This window comes from Ammospiza caudacuta, chromosome 22, assembly GCF_027887145.1.
Source record: "Ammospiza caudacuta isolate bAmmCau1 chromosome 22, bAmmCau1.pri, whole genome shotgun sequence".
Lineage (NCBI taxonomy): Eukaryota > Metazoa > Chordata > Aves > Passeriformes > Passerellidae > Ammospiza > Ammospiza caudacuta.
Window position 1 is genome coordinate 6766826 of NC_080614.1, and position 21704 is coordinate 6788529.

Genomic DNA, 21704 nt, shown 5'->3' on the forward strand with positions numbered 1-21704 from the left:
ACTCTGCAATAACAGCACGGACACAGACTTGCAGTGACTCATCAGATAATTAACTCTGAAGGCATCAACATGAGTTGTGTGACCAGGAAGACCCCAGGAGGAGCTCAGGAACCTCAGAGGTACATGACAGGGACATGCCTGCAGGACCACAACTTCTCAGGTAACAGGAAGTTTGCAAAGATGAGTTTTAGGCAACTCCAGGAACATTTTAGCTCTGTGACAACAATGGGGAGGCACAAACCCAAGGTGGGACACAGGGTTCTCCAGTGCCTGGCCCAGTCCATGGCTGTGTGCTGCAAACAGCTCCCAGCTCCTGCTGTCTGTCAACAACAGGGCACAGACACCAGGTACAAAAGAATGAGCACAGAGAATTGGGTTTTCTTCCCCCCACTGCAGTGGATTATGCCCTCTCCTGCTGTCCCTAGGACACTGTTCCCCACAAAGACCACTGCTTATTTCCCTCTTTTCCTTAGGCAGTGCCCCAGCAGAAGAAAACCTTTGCTTTCATTTGCATTAGCTTTTCCTTCATATCTAGTTTTTCTTTCTAATCTAAATTCTTTGATTTTTCTCTTCCAAATGAAACAGCCACCCTTAGAAGCAGCAAACCTGAGACCAAGATGACAGGATTTCAATCCCCTACAAAATATAATCTTCTCAATTCCCATTCATTTGCCAAGTAAACCAATTCCTGTGTACATGCCAGGCCCTGGGAGAGAGACTGTTTATAAATTGACTTTGTTGTACCATTTTCCTTGCATAACACGGAAGTACACCTTGTGTAACACCAGTGAGTATTTACTCAGTGCTGGCCAAGCCAGAATCAGAGACACACAATGCAGTGGTACCTACCACTACTGCTCCTGCAGAAAACAGGTAAATACTAACTGAATTATCCACTTTCCTGACTCCTTCATGTTTCAAGAAGAGTTTCCATTACCACTAACTCCAAATTTTTATTCCCCACACACCAGATTCCCCTTTTGCTTTTGACACTACATTTCAGGATAATAATGTACAGTTAACAAGGATGAGCCACAACAGATGACAGGTTAGGAAAAGCACAACTGGAGAAAATAATACTCCACCTTATTTTCCCACAAGACAAAGAATTTGGAGCCACTGTACAGCCACTGTCCAGGTATCTGGACACACATTTGTTGCTGTACTATGGTCATCTACAACACCCACTCTATGGAGGAATCTGGAAGTATCAAACAGAAAAAAGTTCTAATACCACTGACCAATATTCAGAGGTACTGTGACAGGTACTAACGACAGCCAGGTGGTTAAATACCATCAACATTTTATACTTTGTGTGCAATATGCTAAAACTAATATGAAGTTGTTTTTTTTCTTTAGGCTGTCATTGAGTGTAAAAAAGTTAATTCATTAATTTAATTTATTCAAAAGAGTTTAACTTGGAGATAAAAAAAAAGTAACAGGGGCAGTGAATTACTCCAAACCCTCCATCTGTTTGGTCTGCTTTACAGGATTCACTCCAATTCCACCACTCTGACATACTAACTGCCCAGCATTACAAGATCACTCTTTTTCACTGACCCTAATATGAACCAAAGGGAAGGGAAAGAAGCCAGGTTTTCCTAAGAGGAAGATGAGGATCTGTGTTTGAGCATGAACAGGTATTACTGCCCTTGTTCAAAACCACCTGGATTGGTGATTGGTAGGTAACCTTCTAATATTGCTCAATCCTCAGCCTGCTCACAGCAGTCACTAGGGCTATAAACACAACTGAGGAACCACAAACGCAACACCAGCAACACATTCCTGCTTGGCACATTTAAGTAAAGCCCAGGATTTCATTAATTTCACAAAACAAACCCACAATTAAGTGCTTGTGTTGGAGAAATTGCCGTCTCGCTCACCGATCAGCCTCCAAGCCCAGCCACAGGCGCAGCGGGAGCCGCCCCCACACGCCAGACAGCCCCAGTCAGGTGTACCAACACTTGCACTGCTCTGCTCACACTGCTAACACTGCTTCCCTTGCGTTTCACTTGCTGGGCTTTTCTTCTTTAAAGCAAGCGGGGTTCCTCACGTTCCTGCTGGTGGCCAAGAGGAGGGGCAGGCTCTGGAGGAACAGTCCCTCGGGCTGGCAGCGCAGGCACCCAGCTCGCTGGTGACAAAGCCAGGTGGGACAGATCTGTCTGAGGCACAGCACCTCACACACCACCAGCACTGAAATAAAGGGTGAGAAGCAGCACTGGCACTCTGCATTTTATGGATGCTCTGGCTGCTTCAGCACTCGGCAAACACTTTGCTCCCAACAAGGTATCACCTGCCATTGCCAAACCCTTGTAATGTGCCTCAGTCCCCAGCTCAGCACCACTCCAAGGGGCAGGAGGAGCTGTTAAGTGGGAGCACACACAAGCTGGTCTTCAACCACTTCCCTTCTGCTCCTCCAGTGGGGGATCATCAGGTGGAACAGAAACCAACAGCATTTCTAGTAACAGCATTTGCCATTACCATCGGAGTATTTTATACTGAGAGCACGTGGGCAGCAGGCAATTAGTCTAAATTCAATATTCTTATTGCTTTGGAGAAACCCCAGAGCTGACACACACTGTGAGGATGTCCCAGCCCTGGGAGTGCTCCTAAGCAGGCACAGGGCTCTCCCAACAGCTGCCAGCAACCTCTGGCTTTGGGAACCCTGAGCTCCAGCTGAACACATCTGAATGAATTGATGTAAAGCATTTTAAAAAGTATGCTGGACTTGAGAGTCCAGAGGGAGCTGTACTGAACACTGCTCCTTATCCACGGAGTTTTGCCACCTTGAGGGGACACTGTGACCTAGACCAACAACGTTCCCTGCTCCAGATGGGCTGGTAACAGAAACTGGTCCCATATACTTGCTCAACACCTCATATTTGTAACATAAGGAATGGGCTGGAACAGGCAGTGCAGAGTTACAATACACCACACCTTAAAACAAGGAGGTTTTTTAAGTTTTCTAATATAAGAGTAGATTCTAAAAGGCACTTAGAAACACTAAAAGGGAGAAAAAAAAAAGGAAAAAAAAAGCAGTAGTAACCCTGCTGCTGGGTCTGCAGCAGAGCAGGGCTCTCTGTACAAACGTGGGGTGACAGGAGCCGTGCGGTGACCAGCTGCCCGCCACTCAGCCAAGGGGAGCTGCAGGAGCAGGCAGGAGAGATTTCATTGCTTTCACCTCCTCCCTGCCAGCATTTCAGAGCATCACAGCCAGCCCCAAGGCTCCAGACTCGCTCTCCCTATCAGTCTGGGTCCCTCACGTCCCTCAGGCAGTTCTCCAAAGCTTCAAGATCTTCTCTGTGCTTTAGAGAAAAGATGGCAAATAACTCGTTGTCAAGTGAAAAGGAGAATGTCACTGTCATGCGAGCAAAGCAAGGACGCCGGAGCACATCGAGATGTCAGTGAACACGCGACTTGGGCCCCCAGGCAGCAGAGGCTGAGGGTTTCTTCCTATGCTAAATAATGCTCAAATACAGTTTCATAATTGCATTATTTGAATACTCTCCCAAGCAGTATCTGAGCCTAGTGACTGCAAAATGTGGATGCTGGCTGACTCCAGAGAGCAGGGCAGTTCTGCCATGCCCCTCCAGACAAGCCTAAGCACATGGAGCAATTGCCGCTGGCTTTTTCTACCATGAAAGTCCTGGGCTTCTCCCAACAGACTGTAAATAGAGAATCCTATTGGAACCAAAGCCCAAGATAGCATTTTACATTTCCAATGTTTAACTTTTTCTTCTCTCTCGCACCGTGTCATTAAGTGTTTACAAGGATGATTAATGACTGCGGCTGCCAACTGTTAACGAACGGCATCTCTGCCCAGAGCTGCAATCGGTGTCTGGCAGGCTGTGCACAGACAAGGTTACTCCAACATCCTTGAGCCCCAGCACCCCGGGAAGCTCCCACTTCCCAGACAGAAAGCAGCGGGATGCATCTCCTGCAGACAACACATCTTGCTGCCCAAAGTGACTAACAGTAATGAGGCACCACCTTCACCACCTCTGTCAGGGGACACACGAGCTCAGCTGGGGCACCTGGAGGGTGGCTCTGTGCCCTTCTTCGAGAACCCAGCCCTGCTCCCATGGAAGGGAGCCGAGATCCAGAGCTCCCAAAATTCTCACTCGAGGCACACTGAGCCAGAACCCTTTGCTCCATCCACTCTGGATCTGCATTTCACAAACCCTAAAATGGTTCAGAGTGAACAACAACTAAGCCCTTAGAGTGAGGAACTCCCTCACAAGAACAAAGCATTGCAGAAGTTTCTCGCTACTAACTCATTTGTCTTAATGTGAGAAATAATATGAGAGCCCCGTCTCTATCCTCTCCCAGAGCTAGAGAAATAAGCACAATGCTCCTTTACAGGCATTTCAAAAATGTAAATCTGTAATTAAATTGCTAGGCTTAACTTAAGATTTTCTATCTCTGGTAAAAAAAAATTGAATTAGACGGAACACTTCCTTCGGTAGGAAATATAAAACCGCTATAAACTTGATTTAAGACAAGATGACATCTTGGTATGGAAATGTATTTCCATCAAACATTTCAGTTGCAAATGCATGATCCAATGGAAAGCACCTCAATAACATGTTTGAACCATTTTTAAGCGCTCCATTTCTCTTGCTGCTCATCACGTGATTTTACTACATGTAAAGTCATCCACAGCCCACCCAGCTCTCAGAGGACAGTTTCTCCCTCCCAACTACCCAATCCTGACTCACATCCAACCATCATTCTCAAGCTGCAGACCTAAGTGCTCAGAAAAAGCTATCTGCTGTGTTCCCATGGTGATGCTCTACCCTGGCTGCTCCCTGACCTCTGCACCGGCAGCACCGAGGAACCGATGGAGCCCAGGCCCAGTGACTGCACAGGCTCATCCTGCTGCCCACCACCCCCACAGCTGGAACACCTCTGTGCTGGGCTTCAGGGCCACCAGAGACAGGCAAGAGCCATGGTCAAGGCTCCTTGAACCATCCCCATGTAAAGGAGCACAAAGGGAACGTTTAGGAGTTGGGTCGTGGCTTTGGAATTAGGGGGTTTGGCCCCCATCACCCTGGGGATGAATCCAACACCAATGTCTGCTACTCTCACACTCTGCAGCTTGTGGAGAGACTCCTGTGACTGTCCAACACACACCATTTGAGGGAGGACAGCACTGTCACACACATTCAGATCTGAGAGCTGTTTAGGCATTTTATTTCTTTTCCACCTTTTACTAAACCTCCCTGTCCAGGAGACGCCTCACACACAGGACAGGGATTCTGAGATCAGTACAAAAATTCTGGAAGTACCACTGTATAAAATACAACTTTTTCTTCTCTACTTTACAACTTCTGTCTTCACTAGCACAGGCAGAACACCTGTGTACTCAGATGAAAAAATGTATTCCCTCAGGAATGCCTCGGGAATGTAGTCCAACATTATTATTCAATTATACCCTAAGAAAATTTCAAGTTTTGTAACAGCGCACAGAATTAAACTTTCAGATTGGGGGTGGGGAAGGCAGTAAAATCTGGAAGCTCAGCTCCTTCCTCCCCCATAATTAACACAAATTTCCAAGACTTCATCTAAGCATAAGACTCTGGCTTTTTCTATTTTTTCCCCCCCTCTGAGCTAATGGGGCCAAAAAATCTCTGGCCACAAGAAAAGTTCTTTCATTTAAATCATGCAACAGGGATACTGCACCACACCACAAAGGCTGGCAGAGCCAGCACAAGCTACAACCCATGGACAGATCCAGCTCCACATCCCCATGGCATAACAGCCTCACTGACAGATTTGTGAAGAGGGGATACAAATGAGAGAGAGGAATCTGACATTCAGTAAGATCCACAGGGATTGAGTCTGTTTTTAATGTCTCAGTTGATGACCTGTGTCTATCAGGAAATAATCTAATCCATCCAGAATTACAGCATCAGACAATCCCACCAGCAATACACTGCTCACTCCTTGCTCCCCAAAACACTGACACAACCCTTAGGAGAACAGCCACACTCCCAAATTCTCCTCCTAACCTAATACACCACACCAAGCACCTGCACATTCCTGTTTTTGCTCATGAATAATAACAGTTTTTAGCTGCATAATGAACTTTACCATATCCTGTACTCATAGGAAGCTCCACACATCAATCCTGCACAAAGTTCTGCTCTGGGGACAGCAGCAACACTTAAGTGATTAAACCCCACCCCAAGCAGCTCTTTCCAGTAAGAGGGAAGAGCATCATTCTGTCACAAACCTGTGCAGAGCTTGCTTGCCCCCAACTGTGTTTGTCCAAACATCATCTGCCACAGCCACTGGAATTGCCACTGCTCCATGCCCTGTCCCCATTAATATAAACACTAACACAGAATTAACAGCAACCCACATTTTCTATGATTTACATTTCAAATGACCCAAGACAAAAACATCTACACAAAAAAGCCAAGGCCAGCAACTGCCCCAAAGACCCAATTCATTCTATCACAGTACTGGGTATGTTAAAAATAAATACCTGATTGTAACTTCCAGACACCAAAAGGAAGAGGGGTAAGGACTCCAATTTTGAAAAATACACACAGTCACTGCTCTGTGATTGATTCCACACTCAGCAAACACACACAGAGAAGTGAGCTGTGTTTGATCCTGCACTCAGCTGCCACTTGCAGGTGCTAAAATCACGAGCACAGGTTCTGTTAACAAGTTTACATCTACAAACGAGGGATCAGAGGAACAGGACCAGTCAGCTCTCAACAAGCAGACACTAACTGGAGTTTTATAGTCATTTCTCCAAGTGGATTTCCTCTATTATTAAGTGGCAAAGCTACACTAAGACAGAGCTACTAAAACCTAAAACTACACACTGTGGGTATTGCCATGGGACATTCAGCATTGCTGCACAGCAGGAATAAAGCCTAGGGATTATAGAGCTACCTGGGTTGTTCTTTAACTTCACCTTGCCCACAGAATTTAAAATACTTCTTTTTAATTTAAATTACGCCAACCATAATGCAGTAACAGGTGATCTGTGAACCAGCATATACTCAAGAGCAACTGGATTCCAGTAAAAAAAAACCAGTTTTATCTTTTCCTTATTCTTAATGAGATTACTCAGACAGAGGTAAGCTGGTTATTTCCCAGGACCCTGTGAGGCAGGAAAGAACACACACCACTTTTTTCCTCAGAAGTCTTCATGCACAGGAAAGTAACACTTTATTCATGATGGTACAAACACACCTATCTAATTTTAAACCATTTTGAAACAGGTCATTAATGTGATGTGAAATTTGACTCTGAGACAAGTAACACACATGAGCAATAGACTCCTAGAAGTCTAAAACAGAAGTCAACTTCCACATTTGCCTTCAAGTCTCACTTAAAGCTTACTTTCAGTATGTATTCAACTTATTATTTATGGAAGAGGTTCCAGAGCCAGGGAATTCATATCCTGTAACTTGCATGGCATGCTCTCACAAAACAATCCATAAGCATTAAGTAAGCTGGTACATTTAAGAATAAGTAAGAGGTTTAACTACCTCGTTAGTGTTCCAGCGGTGCCTCTCCTTCGGTAAACTTGAACATTTTGGTAGACATTCAAGCAGCTTCTTCGGTAAAAAGATTTTTACATGACTGCCATTGCTGTTCCCATGATCATCTAGAAAAAAAGAGGAGATACATGATGTACACGCAGGAGAATGGGTGGTTGCAACCACGAGACTCAAGCAACAAGACCTGGAAACCCCTCAGTTCCCCTGCCCAAAAAGAAAAATTTGCCATGGCAATAAAGACAAATAACAGCTTTCTGTTGAAACTGCAACTTTATTTCAGAAAGATAAACACAGTTTAATTCTTTCCAGTTGCAAAGTTTTAGAAGAACTTCAATGGATTTGGACAAAAGGAGCCTGTGTGTGCTTACCTGTGCCTATTTTAGCTCATTATTTCCCTCAGTGGCAAATTTTACAAGCAACAGCAACAAAACACTGTAGAAGCTGTGACCACAGCGGCACGACCTGCCAGGGAAGTCATAAATGAAGTTCACACTTGACAGGATTTGCAAGTAAATAAGCACAGAGCCCCAGCACCTGCTATAATTTTGTCAAGCTGCAGCAGAAATGCAACTCAAGGTCTATTAGTTCATTTAAAACTAAAACACACCATACCTGATCAAACCCAGGTTACTTCTATTTCCATTCACAACTCAGAAAGTAAATGCAGTTCCTTAACATGAGAGTGAGGAAGAGGGATGGAATTTTCCTATCTCACCATGCCCAAGGGTCTCAAAAGAGTCCAAAAGCAGAAATACTAAATAATACAAAATTATTGGGTTTTATTGCTAAATATGTAGAAGGTGCATCAATTCCTCTTAAAAGACCCAAGGCCCAAAAAGCTCTGCAATCCCACACCAGCAGCACCTTGAAGGTGTCTATCATCCTCTAATACCACCAAAACAATCAATGCACCCATGAAATGCACATGTTTATCAAACAAATCAGTCCCCACAGGAAAGGGAACTGGAGCAGCAGCACAAGAGAGACCAGCCACAGAATACAGAACTTTATCAGTTCTCCCTCCAAACACACCATATCTCTGTCATCTTCCACCAGCCTCATGCATCCCTTGACAGATCCTGGACAGTGCTACACAAACACTACAGTTACTCACTTGGCATTTTACCCTACAAAATTAATTTATAGTCATTTCCCACTTGAAAATGTACAGAAAAAGGATATTAACTTCATTTTACACATCTAATCATTTTATATCATAAAACACATGCCAGCACTATGACAAAACTCCTCTGCAATTCCACCCAACACAGACATTCCCTGTGACCTGCAGTGAACCCGACAGAGCCTGGCCCACGATCATTCTTAGAAATTACTCAGGAATTGCAGAGACTTCACACCAGCAGCCAGACATCCCTGGTATTCTTAAAGCTTGATTAGACTCTTGGATGTGTCAAGTTCAACAATATACATGCTGTTAAATCAACTGCTCGTGCAAGCCCAGCAGATGAGTTTACAAGATAAGCAGCGATGTGTATGATAAACGTGAGCTGCTCTGTAATTTATGAGTCCTGCACGCTCCCTGAGTTACTGGGAACTTTACTGTGAGCCTGTGCTGGACTAAATCAACAGGGCTGCCACTTCCCAACTTCTTCCTGGGCAAGGAGCAGCCAGGCAGGATTGATCTCTGCTGGACTGCTAAAGAAATCAGGGAGAGGGTGCTTTCCACTATGCCATTCCAGGATTTTCATCTGGATACTGAGTATTGTTGAGCATGAATCTGACACCTTAAATTTTAGCTTTCATATTATCCAGATTCTCTACTGCATAATATATAACTCTGGACTCCATATAAAGTGTTAGCAGGTTCTCCTCACAGGTTATTTAGATAAAACAATCCTTTTCCAGCCCCAGAACCAAGGACAATGTTGTAGCTTCAGGGCCAAAAAGTATAACCAACAGCAAATTGAGGAGAGCAATCTGGGAGGATGGGACTGCATAACCTGAAACTGTAATCAGACAATCCCAATATGTAAATGGACCAAAAGTTATAAAAGTGTGAGAACTTGTGACCCGGGGTCCACCTTGGGTATAGCCTCGGTCAGGCTCTTGTACTGCCCAAGGTGTATCCTTGGAAGGCATTTTAATAAATCTACTTTATTCCTTTAACACTGTCTAGCCTCTGTTCTAGGCAGCCTCTCAAGGTATCAACTCCACAGGGCTTTTTGGGCACATCCTTTCCCCTCCCCAGCCAATGTCACCACAATTTCCCTGCACTTGGGCCACTCAAAGCCTCACAGACACCCAAGCTGTGATACCTGGGGTTATCCACAAAAACACAGCTTGCCTGTGGCAAAGAGCAGAGCCAGGCAAGGCCTGCCCTGCCAGCAGCTCCCAGCCATCTCCAGATCCACCTCCCAATGCAGCCAATACTCACTTCCCACTCCCTGCATTCATTTTACACCATTTCCATTTCTCATTCAAAACACTGCATTGCTCTACATTCAATTCATTAAGGCACAAAGTATTTTAAAGCACACATTATTGCTTTTATCAGCCAAACTACATCCCAGTTACATCTCATCAGCTTATTTTCCATGGGCACATTTTAATTGACATTAATTGTATTACTTCCCCTTACCTCCATATCAGTCAAGCCCTCTATCACTCATTCCATTATTTTGCAGGGCTGGCAGACCTCTAATTATTCAGCTCGTTTTATTAACTTTCTTCCATTGTCATCAATTATCAGTATTATTAATCCAGAAAGTGCCTATGGATAATAGAACCCTTTAAAATGTTTTGGTAGAAGTTGTCAGAACTTGCTGACGCTAAACCTTCCAACTCCTGTTGTTAGCATCTCCCACCTTCTGTTATTACAGCAATGGAAGGTCATTCTCCCCATCCTGTAACACGACTACATCTCACGGATGCCTCCCTTTTCTGCATTTAGCAATGGCATTTCCTCAGTCCAAAAAAATCCCCTGAGTGAAAAACAACTGCCTCCTGCCTCGATCCAACCAGGTTTTCATTATGGACTGCTCAAGCCATGTGGTCAGAATAAGACACAACCATCACAGTATGGGATGCAAATCCTAAATCCAGTGACCTCTAAACCAGGTCTGACCTTTTTCATCCTTGGAAAAGGATGAAATAAACCAACCAGCTGAGAGTGAAGAACCCCAAATATATACACACATTTGCCTTCAAACTTGCTTCTCAGTCCTCTGGAATCACCAATGTATTCCTCCAGGGAGGAAAGTCCAGGGAAGCTGGGAACACGAGAGGAGAAGAGGATTACTCACCCAGTAACACTGAGGGTACTGGTGGAACAAGAGCTCCCATTCTTCCAAATGAACCATCATGGTTTCCTGCTCCTGTTCCCCACAAATAACACCACGACATTTTTAGGGAGGTGGAGCAACACTCCTCACCCAATGCTACCTCTTGCTTGAATCAAACCTGCCATTGCTGGTGCAGCTGATGAGCCCATCCACCACCATGGGGCCTCACTGAAGGCAGGAACAGAGGAACAAGGGTCCACACTGCTCTGCTCATGAGCCCTGCTCATCCAGCAGCACAGACTCCTCCATTTATCACCAACTAAAATTTCCTCAGTTGCTAAAAACAGGAGCTGCAACATCCCAGCACTGATTTGGTTTTACTGAGCAAATCCAGATTTTTACTTGAACTTTCTCCTCATTTGTTTTTGCCACGGGTGCGACTAACAACACCAAGATCTGCAAATCCATCCAGTGTCAATAAAAAATGTCTGTGCAAGCAGAGCCACACTGGCATGGGGAGGATTTGCCAGTAAAGCTCTATCAACATGGGGGTTTTTAGTGCAGAGCTGGCCACAGCTCAAAAATGTTTCCCAAGGCAGGCACAGCCACAGCTGAGAACTCAAGTAAGGAAGCTACAGACTAAAATATAGCAGCCTACAATGTGTCCTGTTATAATTCAGGATGAAAATGCAAAATTTAAGTTCCATTAGCAATCTTCAAGATTACTTATTAGCAAACCAGAAACTCGTGTAGAATTAAGAAAGTGTAAGTATTATAAAGTTCATGGAAAGTTCCACATTAATTATACCACATAAACCCTTCGTCATTTTATGGGTTTCTTCATGCTCCTTGCACTTTATCCTCCCAAGGGATGCACCACGGGCCATAAAACTTTGAAGTGCACAACAGCAAATCACACAGAGTCTCTGCTCTACCCCCACTCTCCAAACAACCCCTTACCCCCTTTTCTTTTTCTTTAACTGGTTCTTAAATCTTTGGTGATCCTGGAAGTGAATTTAGACCTGCAGCCCCATTAACTACTACAGTTTGCCTATAAAACATGTAATTAGAAAATAAAGAAATGCCAAAAGGATGTTCATCAGCTGGTGATCTGCAGACAGGTCTATTCTGGAAATAAATAACACAAGTGAGCCATAAACTCATAAACACAAGTTTTATAAAGCCATTATTATGAAATAATAACTTAGGGCTGGTCATCTCCTTAACTACCTCCAGAGAGGGAAGAGGTGTTTAAACATTACAAATGGGAACTTTAGTACAAAATAAACTACTAAAATCTCAATATCATGCTTATTTGGGAAAGGGGCAACCATCCAGCTGATCCCACCACCACTGACCAACCACTGAGGTGGCAGAGTTTCAGCCCTACAGTGCAAAAGTGGCACCACAAAAACACAGTGCAGAGGCCACCACAGTCACTCAGTCACTTACTGACCTCCAGACAAATCCAACAAACTCCATCTGGAAGAAATAAATGCAAGGAATGACTCCTGATCCAAACAGCTGCAGGACTGCCATGCTATTTCTCACAGTTAAACTTCAATCCTGGCATCTTCCATCCATAAACAAGCAGCAACAGAAGCAAACCCAACAGCTCTTGGTCTGTTTGCTAGAAATATTTGTATCATTACAGTAGTAAATCTCTTGGCAACAAAAGCAGATTTCTAAATATCAATCAAGGGTGGCTAAGAGAAGATAACCAGGTCCAGCTCTGCAGTGCTGCTGTCTCAGCAGGGCTCTGCTGGATGCCAGCACTCGGTCACACACTGGCTGAGCCAATGCATTCCCAGGCCACCAGCACGGGATGCAGCCCAGGGCTGAGGGGAGGACCAAGGAAAGATTAAGCAGTTCAGACAAAGGTAAAAATATACAAAAGGAGCAAAAAGGCCAACACAAACCAGCATGTGTATGGCCATGACTGCTGCCTGCATGGATTAAGTGAGGAAAGAAAAACCCAGAAATTATGAGGAGGGAATCACAGGAATGGTGGGAGTATGAAAGATGAACAACAAAACAATTTTCCTCTAGAAGTTACTGAATCTAGCCTTAGTGCCTTGGAATATTTGGGATAAATACTTTGTTGCTATGACAAACTCTACAAACAATTCTAAAACCATAAGAAACACAAATATAGCTAAAGCTGCTGTTGTGCATCAGTGGCCCAGTTCTCCCCACCAGTAACGTGCTACACCAAAGTCCCTCTGTCCTTTTCACATAGCATAAAGTTTCCTGACATTTTATAACTAAATTCAGTGTGAACACCAGTGCAAATGGTGCCTTTTGGGGAAGGGTTGAGAGCCAAATTTTCCCCAATGAAGGCCCACACACTGGCTGAGGGCTGGGTGACACAATCACCCACAATCACAATCATTTCTTGTGCCATACGCTGTGCCCTGTGCAACCTTTCTGAGTCTACTTTCCCCCACCAGCAAACCAAGCTCCTCTTTCCCTCTCCCACCTAGGCAGGCTCTAAGCACTTGCTAATAGAGCAAGAGAATTCCTTTACAGTCAGAAGGTGCATACAAGGACCTAGTCTAAAAGTAAACTTTCGGAATGTTCAAGCAGTGTAGTTGCTGCAGCCTCTCCTTGCAGCTCCTCATGCTCACGCCTGATTTTCACCACTTTGCTGCTAAATCTGACAAGTGCACCAGAATGATGAAACCATTGCTCACCACCACCACCAACTTTGGTTGAGACATGTCATCAATTCCTTCACCTCTTGGTTTTCACTAAAATTGCATCATCAAATTCAATGGCAATGAAGCCAAGGAGGAGTGGATATTACTGGCCAGGTCTAACAAAAAAATCAACCATCTTTTTATTCAGTTTCCAATACTACAGCTGCTCTCAACAATACAACACATTTCCCTGAAGTCTTCAAATATTGGCTAAGGCCAGGGCAGTCGCTTACTCTGACCCTACATGCTGGCAGACACCAGCAATAGATATTTTCACTTTGTATTTTCGTACCACAAAGAGTTTGAGTTTGGAAACCCACCCGGAGAGCTGGCTGGAAAAACCCAGCCCCCTGAACCAAAGTGTGTAATGTGAACAGAAGGACAGTGAGCACTCCATGTCCCATGAGGACAGTCTGCTGTCATTCACCCAGTGCCATGACTGCACACAGAGGCCCTTCAGCATCGCCCTGGCAATAGGGTGGGTGCCATACCCCAAAGGACTGCTGTACCCCAAAGGCACCAGCACCCCAGAAAAGCCTGGCTTTACAAACCCACAGGGTTTTACACAGCAGTAACACAACACAGGGCTGCCAGGAGCCAAGGAAGGTGAAAACAGGACACAAAGCAAGGGGAGAAAACTACAAAGCAAAAACTCAGCAAGGTGTGGAAGCGGAAGCCTGGGAACACCGAAGCTGCAGGAAGCTGCTGGAAGCACTGCATTCCAATTAACCAGCCCGGGATTCCACAAGCACTGCACCCAGCCTTGTTTCACTCCCTGGAAATATTTGGGTTTGTTGGTTGGGGGTTTTTTCCTTTCAGAACATGGGGCTTACTGAAGCAGAGACAGAGGGACACTGAAAAATAAAGGTCACATTCCAGCTCCCTCTTTCTGAAGCCTCTCTGGACAGAGGGAGGATAGCTACTGCCCCTTGCTCCAACAACATCTACCAATATAAGGAGGTCTTTGTAAGTGCCATTTAAGACCACTAGTAATGTAAGGTCAGCACTGACCTTAAACTTAAATTAAAATTTAAAGGTATCCATTTCAACCGTACTTTTACATCATTATTTCACTACATCACCTACTGATACAGAAAATTAAATCTGAGTTAATACATCTCCAGGAAGGTTTCCTGCATATGTAGCTTTAAAACTGACAAAAATAAAGCAATAAACCTTTAAGCCAAAGTAATTGTGAAAATCATTAACAAGAAGAGATGCAGAACTAAATTTAAAAATCAAGAGTTTTAAACAAGCTCTAAGCCTTACATCAGGAATAACACGATTGTAGTACCAAAAGTACGCAAAAAACCGACCTCGCAAATATACAGTTCCTCCTGTTTGGAAAAAGGGAATGAAGCCCACTCCCTGAACCTGTCCTGCTGGCTGACAGCCCATGAAGAGGGTCTAGAAACTTCACCAGGAGACAGTTTGCTTGCAATTCTGACAACAGAAATTTTGGTAAAATCCCAACGCTGAGATTCAGCAAAAATCCTGGGGCAAGGAGTGGACTGAGCCGAGCGTCAAATGCTGCCTCCTCCCCGCCCGCTACAGTCAGATCCTGCAGCACACAACCCCAGCATGCCCTAAGTTCAGGTTTGTTTAAGTAATAAAACCTCAGGTAACACTTTTGCAAAGGAAGTATTTTGCTGTTTAACAACCAAATCCGGAATGTTTTGTTTTCAAAAGGGTATTGTTCCCCACATAGTCCCCCCAAAGCCGCTAACATCTGAGGTTCCACATCTCTTCAGTCAGCCCAGCCACCAATACCCTCAGCTCAGGAGCTGCTGGGAGAAAGACCATCTCCTTCTGCCATCCCACCTATGACCCTGCCTCAACTGACAGAAAATTCAACAACTGCACGGAACCGAACTCAGCGCATAACAAAATTACGGGCCCCACGCAAAACACAAGGGCACTACTCTCTGCAAAGCTCTCCTGGCTGTGAGAACACAAAATTAAAAGGTTGCCTGTGTACATTCTTCCCCTTTTGAACTTTAAATAAGAAAAAGGAAGCTTTTAAAAGGGCACCCCCCCTTAGCACCCCCTGATCAAGTTAAGAGCTATCAGAGCTGCCAAGATGGCACCGCCAAGGGTCAGTCCTCCCGGCTCAGCTCAGATGCACAGAACACAGCAGGAACTACAAAACCCACAAACCCTCTGCTGCAGGATGGCAAGAGCCGCTCGGTCACTCTACCAGCCTCATCCTGCCCGAGGAAACCAGAAAAGATGAAACTCACCCGAGTTCTCCAAGCCGTGGAACTCTCTCCTGCAGCCAAGGGACAGCGGCGCCAGCCTCATTCCAAACCTCAACAACTCCCGCCGGGGATCTCCCGCTGCTCCCGGAGCACAAGGAGCCCCGAGGGCAGCTCGGCAGGGAGCTCCAGAGCCCGGCAGGTCCGCAGAGCCGTGTGCTGCTGCTGCTCAGAGGCTCCTCGCTGCTGCAGGGGGGATGGAGCAGGCGGCTCCCCAATGGAAGCAGCGCCGGCCCGCGAGCTGCCATTTACATCCGCTTTTAACTCATTGAAGTAACTCAAATCTAAAGCAAGTTGTGTTCTCTCCTCCAGCACCTGCACTACTGGTGAAACGCTCTGCTTGAATCATGCCTTAAAAGCATTCCCATTTAAGTTTCTGACAGGTTTAAGGAATGAATGGTTTATATGCCGTCTCCTTGAAAATCCACCGCAAAAGTAGGTCAGCGGGGGAGCAGCTCTGTGACTTCGTACGAGAACACCCGGGGCGCCGGTGCCGAGCCGGGGTTTGCTCCGTTGCCACCCCCGCGATGCTCGGCACGGGCACGGAGCAGAGACAGCGGAGACACCGGACGGCAGCGCCGGGCACAGCGGGCGCCTCGCTGGCAGCTCCTGCACTGCCCTGCTCCAAAGAGCCAACACGGCTGCCCAGCACAGACACACCTCACCCGCCGCCCCCCGAAACCATTTACCGAGACCAAACATGACAAAAGTTGCGGTAAATAATAAGCGGAAAGGACAAGTTACCTTCCCGACCAGCGAGCACTGACCTGCCTTGTCCGTAGAGCCGCAGCCTCACAGGGCTGAGCACACTGAAACCTGCGCTTTACACAGGAAAAATCCATCGCACCTTGGCACAGGAAACCCGAAAAGTGAATCGAACCCGACTGTGCTTTAGTGGCAATACTGTCACCCCCAAGAGAACGAAAACGTCACAATGTGAGCCAGGAGTCCAGGTGAACGCTCGCTGTTCTCGCTCACACCCCTGTTAGCCAGGTGGCATTTCACTACTTGTGCGCAGTTAATCATGTACTTCAACGCAAGTGAGAAAAGAATGAAGCCCGACGTTTCCCAGACCAAAGCAAAGATCAAATTAATGGATTTGGGAACATCAAAGAGATCAGTAAAAGATGAAGCCAACAACACTCAAAATCACCTCTACTACTTAAATTTTAGATTTCTGCAGAGCCTTTGAATTTCACAGCGCAATCAAAACTCAAACCTATGCCCAGGGGGCTCTACAGCCACCAAGAAACAATCAAAAAATCATATTACCAAAGCAATCTGAGAAAAAAAAAATCTAGAAAAAAAGGTGGGATAAGAACCCTTGAATTCTATTAAGGGGTTTCCCAGTAAAGAATACAAATGGGTTCCAGACGAGGATGTACATGTGCTGTGGCGAATAAAGAAAAAAAAATCCTTATTACTTACTACTAACCACCGTTCCTTGAGGTGCCCAACTACAACCAGGCCAATCCCTGGGATGTTGGCACGTTCAACCGGATTTGGGCAGGGGACGTGAACTGCCCTCCGCTCTCTCCTCCCGCCCCTGTAAAATGGAGGCGCCGACACCGGTACCGGCCGCGACCACCCGACCGGCGGGGTCCGGGCTAGCACCGCTGCCCGAGCCAGCCGGGACAAACTTACCCCAAATAACGCGAAATATCCAGCCCGCCTCCCGCCGAACCGGGGCCACGGCCCCGCTCCCGCCGGGCCGGGGGCAGGAGCGGCAGCAGAGCGGCGCTTCCCCCTTGCGGACGCGCCGGCCCCGCTCCCGCCGCGCCGGCAACTTTCGGCCTCAGTCGGGCGCCCCGGGGCTCCCGGCGGGGCCGGGCCGGGCCCGCGCCGCGTTCACCTTCGCGCCCGCCGCTGCGCCCGCCCCCGGCCCGCCCGCGGCGCGGAGGCCCCGGTCTGGCGGGGCCGTGGCCAAGGCCACCGAGCTTCCGACGGGCGCGCGCCCGCGAGGCACGTGCGCCGCCGCCGCGGGGGGGGCGGCGGGGGCGGCCCGGCCCGGCCGTGGCGAGCGGCGGCCCCGCGCCGGCCGCGCAGCCGGGGCCTCCATGTTGGCGGCGGGCGGGCACGTGCCGGCGGGCGGCGGGAGGCGGGACCGGGCCCGGCCCGGCCCGGCTCGGCCGCCGCGGCCCCCGCGCCACGCGGCCTTCCCGCCGCACATGGCCCGCCGGCCCGGCCCGACCCGGCCCCGCGGGGGCGCCGCCGCCGCAAACTTCGCGCCGCGCGGCCCGGCCTGTGCCGCCGCCACCGCCCCGCGGCGGGGCCGTGGCGGGGGGCGGGGGCGGCCCAGCGGGCAGGCCCGGCGCGGGGCCCGGCGCGGGGCGGGGGCGGCCCGGCCGCGTTCTCACCTTCCGGCTTGTTTTCGGCGGCCATTTCCCCTCCGCGCGCCACATCCTCCTCCGCCTCCTCGCGACCGGGACCAGGCGCGCGCCGCCTCCTCCCGCGCCGCCGCCGGCCCGGCCGCCCCGCGCGCACCGCGCACGCCCCGCGCCTCCCATTGGTCAATCTGCCGCACTGACATCCCCGGTGGCCAATCGTGGCAGGCCGGGGGCGGGTCCCCGGAGGGGATGGGCGCGATGGACACGGCGCCCCGCCAATGGCAGTGCCGCAGCGCTTCAGTGGCATGCGCCTCAGCCATTCACCGACGGCGCTGGGCGGGCCAGCGGGGGCGGGACGGAACGCGTGACCGACGGCCGCAGCAGCCACTGGAGAGCCGAGATCACGCAACTGACGGCCGCCGGGACCAATCGCCCCGCGGGGGAGGCGGGACTAAGCTGCTGACGCACGGTGCCGCGCGCGCCGGCGGCCAACGAGCGGTGCCGTCCGCCAGAATGACAGCGCGGGGCACCAATGGGGCGCACGGCCCGGCCGGCCGGCAGCGGCCCCGGCCCCGCCCATTGGCTGCGCGCGGCCCCGGCGGGCACCGCCCCCCCCCGCGCCCGGTGACCCCAAACAAAGGCGGCGATTGGCGCGGCCGCCAGTCCCGCCCGGCGGAGCCGCCCCGCCCCGCGCACCGGAGCCCAGGCTGCACCGAGAGAGCCAAATTACCCCCGCCGAGACGCCCCGGGGCCGTGCTGTGAGAGGCGCCGCCTGCCACCCGCGTGTGTCACCGCCCTCAGTAACTGTCCCGGTCAGAGGGGCTGCCCCGCTGGGCTGGGGACGGAGGTGCCGAGCCCCCAGAGCGGAGAACTCTCCGGGCCGGGGCAGCTCCCGGCTCTGTCCCGTTTCTAAGCGGCGGACGGAGCCCGGAGCTGTTTCCCTGCCCTGACCGGCTGCCCCGAGGTGCATAGTTTGTCTATCTCCCCATTTTTCAGTAGTGCTCAATGTTCGGGGTGCTGTAGGCCCTCTTCCACAGCGTTCCGGGCTGCTCGGGTGGAACTGGCGTTCTTGGCACTGTGCGGGGAGAGGAGGATTTGTGATTTGCAGAGAGAACCAAGTTATGAGACGTTAAGGGTTTGAGAGAGTCCTGCCCATCCCCTGGGCACAGTTTGTGTGAGAGTGTCACAGATCCCACTCAGCATGGGATGCACGGAATCAGGGGGCTGTGAAGGGGTTGGAAGCATCAAGGAAATCGCTCTGTCCTTCTCAAACGTGACGTGCCCCAAGGAGTGGCATGTCCTGGCCTGGCTGAGTCTGCCCCATCCATCAAAGCTTGATGAGCACGGGCACTTCAGCCTCCTTGAGCAGAGCCCTGCAGAACTGGACCACAGCTAATGCCTGCACAATGCAAACCAAGACTGCAGCGGTTGTTTCCTTTGATGTGCGTGACTAAACACACAAAAAGGATATTTTCCCTTAGATCCTCCTGGGAGCAGAACTTCTTTAGAAAGACCTGTTGGTGCTTTGGCTTTGCTAAGGACCGAAGCTGTTTCCAAGCCCAGACGAAAGGAGGATGGTGTGATGGGCCTCTTCTAAGACAGAAGAAAGGAAAATTCCTTTTTCCTATTTTCAGCAGCTGCTAATCTCGTGGAGCGTGAAAGGCACATTGATGAAGAGGCTCCAGAATGACAGGCTCACTCCCGACGGTCAGAAAGCTCATCTGGTACAATGTCCTATAAATACCCACAAATACCAATGCAGCCACAGGATCAGCTAAGCCAGTTGTTTCCTTCAGCACATCAAAATATGCTGGAAATGGAAACTTTTCTATTTGCCACACTGGCAAAGAACTACCATTTTCTTGATGAATTCTAGGGAATTTATGTCTCTCCTTGGTTATTCTTCCAAGGCAATCCATATGCTTAGCAGAGACATGATGTGGCCATGCAGTTGTTGTTGTACTTCATAGTTTGCATTATAGCAAAATATAGTATCAGACTAACAGAGGTGCTGAGGGACAGGAAGCAAATTCCTGATGCAAGTCAGGGACCTTTGGTTGATGCCCCACAGAGGTGTGGAGGGCCAGTCCATGCTGAATTCCTCCCCAGGGCTCCCCTCAGAGTGGCAGCCCCTATGGACAGACCTGCTTTACCACTTCTTCAGCAAGAAATGGGCACCTGGCTCAGCCAAGGAGCACAGCCCACAGCGCTTCTGCCCCTGGAACATCAGGCCAGCATTCCTGGGCAGCTTGAGTTTCCATGTGGGTATCCAGGCAAGAACAAGTAATGACAAGAGATGAGAGAAAGGATGGGACCAACACTGACACAGCTCCTCACTGGTACCAAACACAGGGATGCTGGAGAGCTGTTGGGTTTGTTTTCCCAACTCCTCCATGCAAACACACAGCAAGTTCTGCCACAGACAGCCTTCCTGTTCTTGCCAGGGAAACTGGCACAACCATTCATTCCAGTTGCAGCACTCACTGACACCCTTTGGACAGATAACTGTGGGACTCTACATGGGTCACATCACCCTGACATCACCCACAAACTAAATGAGATGCCAAGTTAGCTCTGTGTACATCTGTCTCTTCTCTCCAAGGCTTGAGCAGTTCCTTCTGTGCTTGTATGGCTCATTAAAGCAACAAGGTCCACGCTCTGGGGGACAAGGTTGTTCAGGACTCTGCCTGCCTTCTCCTGGCCTGCCCAGCCTGGGGACACAGGCAGTGCTGCTGCACTAACTGGGGACAGCTCCACTGCCAGGACTGACACAACCACCCTGACTCCACAGCAGTGTACACCCTGCTCTAGCACGTGTCTTTGGAAGCACTGCTTGGCTTTCCAGATCCTTCCTGGTCTGTAAACAATGAGAATTTGTGTGCATGAGCATGAATAAAGCATTTTTAAGGGGTTACTGAAGCAGTGTATAAACTCTGCTCCATCTAGATAATGAACTCATTCTCCTCCTCAGCATAAGGTTTTCTACCAGGAGACACAAACCCCTAGTGAACTGACTCTCCCACACCTGAAATTACCTAATGTTAGGTGTGATTTCTGTACACACAGGTTGCTACAGCAATATATAGGTAATGTTCACACACAGGTTACTAGAGCACTGTGACCTGTGTAACACCAGAGATACTAAATGGGGAGTTTTTCATCCAGCATGCCAGCAAAGCCCCAAATATTTTCATTTCATTGCTGTGTAATAAAATGATAAGAAAGAAGCCATTTGAATTGAAGTGCTGCTGGTATCTTTGAAGTTCCCCAGCTGCCACTGTTTAAAACTCAGAGCAATTGTTATTAAGGCACAGAGTTACTGAACTGCACAAGACTCTGTGCATGGATGGTGTGGGATAAACTTGCTCACTGTTACCTTTCCAGGGGCACAAGCACAGACCAACATCCAGCTGATAAGCAGCAAGAGAGGAGATGTGCCAGGAGTTTGTGCTGTCTGAATCATGAATAATTTTTATCAGCACACTGATAAAAGCCAATGCTATGCTGGTGATTGGTGTCTGGGTTGGTTTTATTAAAAGGGAGGTGAAATACCAAGTTCTTTCAAAATTCTTAATTGTCAATCCATGGCAGATGTGGGTCTGGCTTGGTTAATTAGGTTAATGTGATGATTTGGCATAGTGAGCTATATGCAGAAGTA

At 48.5% G+C, this 21704-nt stretch overlaps 1 protein-coding gene across 1 annotated transcript in view; it reads right to left on the reverse strand.

The window, feature by feature from the left end:
- Nucleotides 1-21704, reverse strand: part of CAMTA1 (calmodulin binding transcription activator 1) — a 241787-nt gene that overhangs the window by 210439 nt on the left and 9644 nt on the right. The window contains exon 3 of the mRNA XM_058818600.1: nucleotides 7512-7630. Within this exon, the coding sequence (XP_058674583.1) occupies nucleotides 7512-7630 (119 nt within the window). The remainder of the gene's footprint in view (nucleotides 1-7511; nucleotides 7631-21704) is intronic.